Genomic DNA, 12,039 nt, shown 5'->3' on the forward strand with positions numbered 1-12,039 from the left:
TGGTTTTAACAAATTTGTCAAGTTTTGTGGTGAATAGAGCAAGCAGTAATCACATTTTTGTTTTTTTTATTGCAGTTAAAAAGCCTAGTACTACTTTCAGATGGAAATCACTGTATTTCTGTTAAAAAAAACCTGGTTTGTATGATTTTTGTAATATGATGACTCCTAACTTCCTTTTGGCGTACTACTTCCGACTTTGTCTTGATTTTCAGAAAGAAATGAGTATCGACTTTAAGGTTTCTTTTAATTCCATCATTATTTCATTATGAATTGTTCCATTTAAGTTATTACGTTTTTAGTCTGTTATATTACACACCATCAGTTGAGTGAACTGTTAACACTTTTGGTCTTTGACGTTAAAAGATCTATTAAATTATGATGAAAGACCGCGTTACCCTTTATACCTCGAAAGTGTTGGTCAAGCACTGTTGATGACTATGGGTGTAGTTTCTTAAGACTTCATACCAAATGTCAAATACCTAGTTACAGCTTTAATAGGATAGAGGGGTTCCAGGATTTTAAATATTAAATTCTCAACTTCAGAAGGATGTTACATTATATTCTGCTACATATATATCATTTATAAACTGGAAAACGAAAATATTAGAGAGCAGTAGCTACATGGCGGAGTGGTGGTGCATCCGCCGTCCTTTCCATCCACAAAGATAGCTGCCATGAGTCCTACTTCGTCTCGGTTTGCTCTCACTCATTTCTACCACAGGAGAAACCAACTCTATGTCATCAATGTTACCGACATCATTGGAAAACTGCTTGTCGTACTTGTAATCATCAGCAGATCGCCTGTCTAGCCATGAAATAATGTCACCGAAGACTATATCAATGTTGTGATCAGGCTCACCCGAGGTTAAAGCATGCCACATTCCTGGGTATAGTTTTATGGTTTTGTCTTCGCTGCTAGCCTGTTCGTATAAAGCCCGGCTCACTTCTGGGTCTGTCACTGTATCCGCCTGTCCATGTAGCACAAAAAATGGCAAGGTCACCTGCATATTACAAACTGCTATATGAATCATGTAACCGAAACCTTGTTTATTATTCACAAGTCAAAACCGGACTCTCTATTTGAAGAGATTCTGACAAGGGTAATAATGTAAAATGACCTCTGTTAAGCTGTCCTCGAGACCCATGCTGGTCCTAAGCATTTCAAGAGCGGTTTTCAGCCTCGGCTTTTCTTGATATATCAATGTGTTTGAGCGTATCTGCGCATATATCCAATTCTTGGTGAATTTAAGTACTCACCCTTATTCGATTACAAATTTGGGTAAAAACCTCACCTCTTCTCGCTTAACAGGATCCTTAAAAGCCGCATCGATAACATCTTTTGTAGGCACAATCTTCCATCTTGGTATCACATCTTCGACTTGTGTTAGCATGCTTATCACCAGTGGGTGTGGCTTCACCTTCTCGGATATCTACCAACACATTAAAAACACGAGTTAATACTTCGAGAGCTTGTATCATACAACACAAGTGAAAATGGTTACCTTACACATGGGTGCGACAAGAATGGCCCCGTGCCAAAAAGTGGGGTCCTTTCTATGTATAAGAAGGGCAACTGCACCGCCCATGGACTCACCATACAAGAACCGTCTCTTGTTCTTGTACTCCTCTCGTCCTAAGTGGTTCGACCCATAAAAGAAGTTAGTGGTTAGATGTGGTCCGTTTTAAGGTGCATTTAATATTGCGACTAAATGCATATGTACCGAAAATGTATTTAAAGTAATTAGAGCAGTCGGTGACAATATTGTCAAATTTTTTGATGTAACAACGTGCTCCCATGGACCTCCCGTGCCCTTCATAGTCTATTCCAAAGACTGCGTAGCCGTAGCTCGCCAGCTTGGTTCCACACCCTATAAAGCCAAAATAACAGCAAATCATTTCAATCATTTTATCTTAAATTTTAAGAAAGTGCATTTATCATATAATAACATGTGATAACTATATATTAGGAATTTAACTAAATCAAGTTTGTTAAATAACTTAATATCATAGTTTAGACTTTAGAACGACTCAAAACATATTTTTTTCGTACGAAAAATTTCATTGACCAAAAAAGAGACCACCAACCCGCTAACAAGAAACTAGTGAGAGGCGCTAAACAACAACATAAAAGAAACAAAACAAAACGAATTACAAAATGAAGAAGTAAAAAAATTTCATTTCTTCTAAACACAAACCTTTTGCTCTACTTTTGATTCAAAGGAAATTCAGACTTTGTATGGAATTAGGACTAGTTGATCAAAAACTAATAACTAAATATATATGTATAAATATGATCAATGGTAAAAATGCTTAAAATGCTCAACTCAATTTATTTTTTTTTTACAAAATATAAATTTTATTATTTTAACAAAAAGAATATAATTAATTTACAAGAAAAAATTAATAAATCGTGGTGGGTGAAAAACTGAAAATACTATACAAGAGTTTGGTAACCAGACTTAAAAGTGCAATAATATGTGTAGGGCCCATTCACTTATTTTCTACCTCTAGCAATTACTCTTACATGATATATCACTTGCTTGATCACCTACTTCAACAAACCATATTTGACTCCATTTAATTAACTTTCATAAGCATACACTTAAATATATGTATCATATATGACAATTAATCAAATGTGGTCAGGGTAAGCTTTCATATTAATCAAATGTGGTCAGGGTAAGCTTTCATAATTTTGTACACTTAGAAAGAAAATTATGCTATTTTTTAAAACTAAAGTGGATTATTTTACTAAGAATAAGATATGCATTCATATACGTTTTTTTAACAACTAAATATTACAATACAGGGATTTGAACTTTTGACATTTTATTTCATACCTTAACTACCTTACCATCATTAATGTGTAAACAACCAAACCAAGATTAGAGCATAATAAATATTTATCTTAAAACAATATATTGTAATAACAAATTTATATATCAAGTTAGAAGTTATATATATTGTAGAGGTAGGGTACCAAAAAGACTCAAATACCCTTAAGTACCACCCGCGGGTCACAGAGAATGTTCTTATAAGCCACCCGCGGGACATACGGATCACCCGCATATCACGATAGAGGAGGAACGTCCTCATAACACGCGCGGAAGCATCCGGGCATCCTCAAAAGTCATCCGCAGGACAAGACATCTGTCCGCATAAAACAACTGGAGGATAATGCCAGCGGGACAGCTGTCACCACTCAAGTACTCTCTAGAAGAAAGTTCATGATTCTTACTTGGGGAATACGTGACATACTAACCAATGAACAAAGGACACCTGGCCAGGTTGTTATAACCGTGCACATGGCCAAGACGTGATCCATCCTATCAGCTGGTGACGCGTGTCCAGGTTGTTATGTTCATGCACATGAGACGTATAGCCCAACCTATCACAAAAGGACACGTGTCTAGGCGGTTATCAAAGGTCTTCTAAAAGAGGACAGCTGCCCCAATCATCTTCCATCATCCTTCGGCTATAAATACCTTGTCAAACGGTATGAGGTATGGATTCATTCACTCACCTATATTCTGACTGCACTTAGTCTATATACTTCAGTATTTTCTCCATTACGAACGTTACTGATTCTCACGCCGGAGGGTGGTTACAGGAAGATCCCCCCTCTTGTCCTTCCTGTAACGAGACTCACGATGTCTGTTTTGCAGGTTCCGGTCACTGGACTTTGGAAGGTTGTACTCATATCTTGGTTGTAATTAGCATATCCTACCTTGTGGACTCATTAGATCCAGGACCCATACCCGGGGATTGGATCTGTGTTTCTTCATATATATATATATATATATATATATATATATATATATATATATATATATATATATATATATATATTGTTAATTCTTTATAGCCTTACATAGAAACACGTACAAAACACAATGTTTTGATGATAAAATCGTCACCATTTATTTCGAAATAAACCTGTCGCCATTATTTTTCACGTAACAAGTTAGTTTTAATTTCAAAATAAACTTTGTACATTAAATGAGTATCATAGATTAGAAAAATAAAAAATCCACATTACAATTTAGACCTCGTGTCTAATATGATGTATTATATGAAAACTTTTGTTTAATAATTAATAAATATATGTAAAGATATGTTTGGACTTTATTGGACAGATGGGCAGGTGAGTTGATGGTGAGTCGGTGATCTGCACAGAATTGAATTATGTTTGCTTTGTGATTCTTGAAGCTCACTTAAAATCCAATATGACCCTCTTCTAGTCATTCAACTGCCGAATGAGTTATGACCCTACCTGCCCGTATGATATTAAGAAAATGCTGACACGAACTCGTAATGATGTTATGAATATGAGCTCGTATAAATTATTATACGGACCCATAATCACTATATTAAACGTGACTGTAATATGATATGATAGTTGTATCAGAAGTCAAACGGTACCTATTATATAAAAGTGACATATATATCTACAGTATGATAATATTTTAGTACCTCTCATGAAGTCGCTGCATTCCATACCATAACCTTCAAAAATATCAAAACATTTAGTGATTATTAAAACCTATACAAATATAAATATAATAATAATATATAAAAGAAGAGTGAGTGGAGCATGCATAGATACCATGGCAAAGGAAAACAAGGGCTTTTGGGGAAGAGAGAGGAAGCCATTTGCATGTGAAGAGCTGCACTCCTCTTGAATTCCTTATGTACTCCTGCAAATTCCATTATATTAACTCATCATTAACTAGAAATTTTATCTTTGTAAAAACCACTCTTCAAGATTTATTTATTTATTTATATATGGCTCAATTTTTGTGCCAGCCAGATTCATGGAACTAATGATCTATACATACATATACATATATATATATAAGAGAGAGAGAGAGAGATAGAGAACCTCTTGGTATTCAACCTCCATTGATGGTGATGATGGGAATGTAGAAAGAAAGAAAGAAAGAAGGAAATTAAGTAGAATTGAAAATGAAGAAAATGAAACTTAAAAGGGGAAATCAGATTCTCTAGTTTTTATAGATCAAAAGTGGCTTTCTATAAAACTTTAATGGTCAAATCCCACGTAAGAGAGAGGTTTGAACTTTATCTCTGTTTATTAAATTAGAGTAAGGAAATCCATATAGACACGTATGGAGGGGTTTGTTGCTACTTAACTTTTTCTTTTTAGATAAAATACATTTTTTGTGTACCATTTTTTCGTTTTATGTATTGACTAATTCTTAATAAGATTTTTAGCCCGTATTACTATTCAATTTTTTGTCAAGATCTGTCACTACGTGTGGACATTGGTCAATAGGAGCATCTACAAGACTATAACAATAAACGTTCACGAACTTTCGTTCTAACTTTATATCAGATTCCAAATTTGCTCCACATCAATAAAGTTTGTAGTCTGCACTCTCCTTTGTCCACCTTTCTCTTTTAATAATAGAAAGGAAGCACGAGAAGAGGAGGAAATTAATCAAACTGAAGGACATTCAAAAATTTGATTTTGTGGAACAATTGCGTATATCCCCTTTATATTTTAATCATTGCGCATTTCCTTGAAATAAAGTTTTTAATGCATAATGTATAGTACTTTTCAAACTTGCTTTAAGGAATTTTAACACGTTGAGTTTTATTGATGAATGATTAGATAGACAACGTTGGAATAATGGGAAGATAATTTTAGTTGACAAAACTTCACGTATTTAAAGCTTTTGAAATAAATCAATTTATTAAAAAGAATAAGATTCTGACTATTTTTTTTTCCTTTTAGATATAATTTGTCATCATGACAAAATGTATCATCATCTACAAGCATGCCGTCTCTTTGAACCAAATGAGAGGTTTCTTTTATCTATAAACAACTACCAAACCCTGTGATGTTGTCTGTGTTGCCATGTCGAGTCATGGCTTGTCTTTTGATGCCACGACTTTAGTGTACGGTTACCCATCCTACAACTATTCTTGTTCAAGCTAACCATAGAGTCTTGATGGAATCCTTTGTGTTTGTGAACCTAAAACGTGTCATGCATAGTAAGGCAGTGCACTCTATCTAACCAAGCATATATTTTGTGCACCACATACCTTTTAGGAACTCGTCATCCTTCATAAGGTTTACCCCCATCATCTCGAACGACTAATAAATTGCTCTAATACTAGATTTCAACACCCTACACAACCTTACATCATTTGATTTGAATTTACTCGCAATGTTGTTTTGATGACTATACGAGGACTTCCATGTTGTCACCAATATCGATACTAATTCTACACGACCACACATAACTATAGAGTTTTGATGGTATTCACGTGCTTTGTGACACCAAGACGGAGTGATCTATTTATCCTGGTATTTCAGTTTTTCACGACAGTTATAAGATCCACTTAAAATGTTTTTATTTTTTCTGTATTAACTTTTACCATGATTGTACCTTGATAAAATGCATTTCTCGGATAATACATTTGTTAGCATTCTTGCTTTTATCTATAAATTTATAAAAGTAGAAATATTGTCCTTTTGAAAATTTTTTTTATTTAAAAAATTTAATGCAAATTAATATGAGAAATGATATGATGAAGGGCAAAATGGAGTCCCATACTTCTATACCTATATATATGTCTATCGACTATCGAGCCCATGACGTTTTATAAATAAAGTTTTTAAACATAAAAAATTGGTCATCTTTAAACAATTCAGGCAAACATTTTTTAAAAAATTTTAATCATAATCATTTAATGTTGTTTTGGTGGAGGTTCTCTTGAATACATGTTTATTTCACAAGGTCATGACACATACTATAGTCAAGATGGACACATACTATAGTCAAGATGGACACTTAGAATTACCTTTCATATATCATCATGATATTTTTGTCTTATCAAGCTATAACCATATATGATAAATTAACAACCAACTACTTCCAGCTTTTCAATAAATAAAGGACTTGACAATTTGTATAATATAATCATTTTAAGATAATTTGCTTAATAATCGAAGGAGCAGTGTTCTAATGATACCTCAGTGACCTTTGATTCGAGTCTCAATCATGATAAAATTTAGTACCCGGTGACCACTGTGGCCTTCGGGAGGTGGGCTTTCTATAAAGCTGGTTGTCGGTAATGTCACCAGTGTTGTCTGCGATCGTAGGCGTGGATGGTATTTTACTAATAAGTGTACTCGGGGTGCCCGAACTTTGTTGGTCATTTAAACAAAATTAACATATATAATCAGTTAAAGCACAATTGCGATTCAAAAGGGGAAAAAAGTCAACACAATTTCATGTCCAACCAACAGCAGCTTGGTAGGTTATTATTATGGGGTTGGGTTTGGGGTTGGCCGTTGGCATTCCCGGTCTGTTTAACCACACGTTATATTTTTTTTTGAACTGTGACTTTCATAGTGGTTGAATATTCAGCCACAGCTCTTGAAGAGAACCCCAACCGCCCCACTCGAACCAAGACTAAGTTGTCTATTAAAACTATAGCTTGAGAGTTTGTGACAATAACATGGACTACTACACATACATACACACATTTAGGTTCCATTATTAAACAAATAATTTGATGGATCAAATATCTTTAGTCCAATTGCCTTCATTTCCTTTCTTCTTGTCCAATTCTCCTCACCACATTTCTTTTCTTTTTTTTTTCCCTTCATTTAATTTGAGTTCTTTTTACACTTTTAAAAAATGTTTTTTTTATATATTTTCATTTTATTAACAAGGAAATCTAAAAATTAACTAAACACGTTTTACACGGTTTTATTACCAGGATTTTATAAATTACAAAGTCACTTTTTCACGAATACGCTATGTGCAAAACCGAGTTATCGCCGCACATAACCAAAAACGTATAGTGTATTTGGGTACCATACCAATATTGTTACAAATATAATCGATACAATCCGAATTCATACCGTACCGCCACGGCAACACACATTTGAAAATGAACTAGTTACATATAATTAAGACTTGAGAGTTGAGGTGGGGATAAACTAGGTTTTGGACCCGACACGGTGTACCCAACTTGGAACGGGACCTGCCATACTTGCTGGTACAAATCAGGTTTCAATTCCTATGAGAAATCATACTGGACCCATTTGAACCGGTCTCATCTCTACACGGTCAAAACCCAAAATGAACCCTGCCAGAACCCGATAAAAACTTAACAAAGTGGTAACAACCCGATCATACCTGGAACCGGTTCCTAAAAAACGTGATTTGTCCACCTCTACTTTAGAATAGAGTGTGCAAACGGGAATTTTCAGGAACTGGAATCGAGTATGGTCAGCAAAAGTCAAAAAATCGAGTCGTCTAGTAACCAGTTTCGTGTATTTAACCGGTTCTTGGATTTTTTCGGTTTTCGGGTAGGATTGCCCAGGAACTGGTTCCGGTGGGTCAGGTTCCAGAGATAAAGCCAATACTAGGTCGTACCCACGGGTGGGGCCGTTCAAACCAATCGTCGCTCGAACTTGCTCGGAAAATGCTCGCTCGTTTTATTGCTCGATTGTAAACGAGTCGCTCTGCTCGGTTCGGTTTGCAAACGAGCCAAGCAACGAGCAAAGGTCTGCTCGGTTCAATTCGGCTCGAATATTTATAATTTATTTTATATATAATTATATATGAACAAATATGTATAAATATATAGACAAAACACATAAATATAAGCTTACAATTGTTTTAACCCCTTTAGATTTTTCCTATTCCGTTAATTTTATAGTTTTATTTGTTCACTTCAAATTTTTAGAATACTAGAAGCATGTTTACATGATCATTTTATCTATTTTCAAACTTACTTTTAATAAAAATTTACTATCTATTACACGTTTGTATAGAAATTACTAATTTATTTATAAAATATATAATTTACAACCTTTAAACTTGTTTCTTATTGAAAAATTTAAAGTGAAGAAAAAATAAATAATGCTCTAAATCCCTCGATGTCGATCAAAAAATGCTCGATTCGATTTTGGTTTGTTTCGATTTTCGCTCGGTTTGAATTTCAGCCGTTCGGTTCAGTTGTAAACGAGCCAAGCAACAAGCAAGCCTTTCCTCGGTTCGGCTCGGCTCGTGAACAGCCGGGCAGGAACTGGTTCCTGGCCTAGTACACCAGGTCGGGTCCAGAACCCGTATTATGTGCACCTCTACTTTAGAGAATTTTCTAAACCCTTAACCGGTCTGTTGGCCCAGTCCATAACAAACCTGGGTTATGTAGTATCTAAGCCCATTTCCAAACCACCCTCACATTATAACCTACTTTAAAAAACCCTAAAATTCACCTTCATCTTCTTCCACCGCATTCTACTTCACAGGCTTCCAATCCACCGGTACGAACTACAAACATTCGAGTCAATTATATTCAATTATCAATTAACCATTCTTAACTGTTTTGTATTAGGATAAAGATGCCTCGGTAACAGCAGCTGCAGCCGGAGCCAAGGGCGGAAAGAAGAAGACATCGACTGCGGGAAGCCTGTCGAAGACAAGATCATGGAAATCGCTTCACTTGAGAAGTTTCTTCAAGAGAGGATTAAAGTTGGCGCCAAAGCCGGTAATCTCGCTGACTCTGTTACCATTTCGCGTGAGAAGAATAAGATCTCTGTTACTGCTGATACCAATTTCTCTAAAAGGTATTGATTTTACATTTTCCTCAATTTTTTTAACCTAGTGATGAAACACTAAGTGAACCCTGGACAGATTATAGATAATCTGGAGGTTAAGTAATGTTCCCACGGGAATGAGGTCCAGCAGAGAGTTGTTCTTCAGGGGACCTGCAAAACAGACACCGCAAGCTCGTCACTGAGAAGGGGGTTCCTCCTTGTGACCACCCTCCGGCGTGAGAATCAGACTAGATTGCTCTGAATATAAGTGTATATTAAGAGATTGCTAGATAAGATTGAGATATCAGATGATGTCCTTACCATTCCAAGGTGTTGGAGTATTTATAGCCGAAGGTAGGTTTCCTAGAAGGTACAGCCGGCTAAATAGTATTCCTGTTCCACCAACAGTGGACTATGCACAGGCCATGCTGGTTGGTGGGTAGGCTACGGCTAACAGTAAAGGTCGGCTGTATACTGTTCCTTTATTGCCGGCTACGCACTGTTCCACCAACTGTAGGCTGCGCACGTCCCCTCGTAAGGGTTGGTCAGTAGGCAGCGGCTAATAGTGACAAACAATACTAGAGGGTGCTCCTCCTCGTATTGTTGTCGGTGAGCTGTCACCCTGTGATTGGTTCATGGGCTGCTTTGGTCAATTTGTCTGTTCCGCCCATACCTTAGCAGGTATAGTACGAAAGACCTTCCAGAAGCATACGGACTGGCTCACTTGGGCGGGAGTATTCCCGCCTTGCTCATTCCTTCATGTGACTACTGAAGTAGCTAATGCCTTGTGCGTGTAGCCTTGCTGTTAGTGCGGGTAGCCTTTCCTGATGGCTTGTATCCGCAGCTGCGGGAACAGGCGGGGTACTTCACCATTGGGAGGCTTTCCCTGCGGGTACAGCTGGCGTACTGCGCGTAAGGTTCTTTGAGCATAGTGGGTCCTGCTGGAGCAGTTGGTCCTTGCGCAGACGTTCCTGTTCAAGGTGAGTCTTGCGGGTACAACTGGGCTCTGCTGGGACCTACCTCTTCACCTAGGGTTTGTAATTGACACCTTTGGTGTAAAGTTAGCTTGAATGTTGGCTTGTGTTGTTGATTTCGATAATAGATTATCATGTTTTTGCCATACTTATTTAGATTAAACATTACTTAATATATATATATATATACACACGCACACACACATATACAAAGCTATATATATATACGTATGTATATTCTTTTTTAAATTAGTTTAATTTTTGTAGTTTTGACTAGCTTTCGCCTATTACTAAATTAGGGGTCGATTAGTTGAATTTGAATTGTTGTCTGGGTGTAGTCGAGTTCTAGCTTGGCTAGGCTCGAGCTTGGATCGTTTATTTGACTCAGAGCTTGAGCTTGGCTCGTTTTGATTTCTGTTTCTTAAGCTTGAGCTTGGCTCCTGAGTAGTTTTTTAAGCTTGGGCTTGGCTAGTTTACTGTTTATTTATTAATTTTTTTATATTTATACATAATTCTATGCATTTTTTTTCAAATATAATATATTTTGTATATAACATAATATAATATTATTTAGTTATTTTTTCATAACATTATAATATTATTTAGTTTATTTTTCATTACATTATATATACTAGTTAATAATTATTATATGTATATTTAAAATCTATATAAATAAATGACAAGACTTGTTTAGGTTTTTGAGCCGGCTCAAGCTCGATAAATGAAACTCGGGATCAGGCTCAGTCTCGGGCTCGTTTAGGTTTTCAAGCCGGCTTGAGCTCGGTAGATGAAGTTTGGGCTCGGGCTTGGGCTAGTTTAAGTTGCTTGATCGAGCGTTTTACGAGCTGATTTCGAGTGGTTTGCTTGTGACTTGGCTTGTTTGCATCTCTATAGTATACTGATGACATTAATTGATTTCTAGGTATTTGAAGTACTTAACGAAGAAATACTTGAAGAAACACATTGTGAGGGATTGGCTCCGTGTGATATCTTCTAACAAGGATCGCAATGTGTATGAGTTACGTTCCTTCAACATTGCTGAGAATGAGGGTGAAGAAGAAGATTAAATTAAAAGTTTGTTTTGATTTGTGTTTGGTATTGAGCTTTGATTATGTTATATCAGAATTTTTGTTCATGGATCTATGCAGAACTGTATTGTAGCAGAGATTTGAGGTTAAGGGTTTCTTGTTTTTATTTCATGTTTTTCAGATGTGGTCTATTCACCATTTTTTTTCAATTTTGTTTGCGTTACTATATTTTAACTTCTAAAGTTTACTAATCATGTTTTGTCTCTTAATTGAATATTTGCATTTTAAACATTTTATGTGTTTTGAATTGGAAAGCGTTTATGAGTGGTTTGATTGGGTAGATTAAGCTCTATGTTTGGATAATTAAAGAATTGTTATTGCAAGATTGTGCCCATAACAAGTTGGTATAGGCTTATAGCTGAGCTTAGTAATCAACTTGGGTTGAAGTTATTAGCTT

At 35.9% G+C, this 12,039-nt stretch overlaps 1 protein-coding gene and 1 pseudogene across 2 annotated transcripts; one reads left to right on the top strand and one right to left on the bottom strand.

Moving 5' to 3' along the window:
- Positions 1–545: 545 nt before the first annotated feature.
- On the bottom strand, positions 546–4,955 carry LOC143539041 (caffeoylshikimate esterase-like). The gene is made up of 8 exons (XM_077032461.1): positions 4,883–4,955; positions 4,607–4,697; positions 4,474–4,506; positions 1,722–1,868; positions 1,503–1,633; positions 1,293–1,430; positions 1,119–1,217; positions 546–1,001 (listed from the first exon to the last, which is right to left on the bottom strand). Exons 1-8 carry the CDS (start codon positions 4,901–4,903, stop codon positions 618–620), a joined length of 1,044 nt encoding a protein of 347 aa, XP_076888576.1. The 5' UTR covers positions 4,904–4,955; the 3' UTR covers positions 546–617.
- Positions 4,956–8,934: 3,979 nt separating this feature from the next.
- On the top strand, positions 8,935–11,757 carry LOC143539080 (large ribosomal subunit protein eL22z pseudogene; annotated as a pseudogene). Its single transcript, XR_013136371.1, has 3 exons — positions 8,935–8,952; positions 9,379–9,610; positions 11,477–11,757. The product of XR_013136371.1 is annotated as a large ribosomal subunit protein eL22z pseudogene (transcript).
- The last annotated feature ends 282 nt before the right edge of the window (positions 11,758–12,039 follow it).

Source organism: Bidens hawaiensis, unplaced genomic scaffold, assembly GCF_021521415.1.
Source record: "Bidens hawaiensis isolate Kalapana, Puna unplaced genomic scaffold, B.hawaiensis_p1.1 tig00011793_1, whole genome shotgun sequence".
Classification (NCBI taxonomy): domain Eukaryota; kingdom Viridiplantae; phylum Streptophyta; class Magnoliopsida; order Asterales; family Asteraceae; genus Bidens; species Bidens hawaiensis.

Coding starts and splice junctions, on each gene's coding strand:
- LOC143539041 (XM_077032461.1), bottom strand. CDS start 4,903: ATGGAGGTTGAATACCAAGAG. Junction 1,869..4,473: donor ATGCAGCGACTTCATGAGAG/GTACTAAAATAT, acceptor TTGGCTTTATAG/GGTGTGGAACCAAGCTGGCG. Junction 1,218..1,292: donor ATCCTGTTAAGCGAGAAGAG/GTGAGGTTTTTA, acceptor ATATATGCGCAG/ATACGCTCAAACACATTGAT.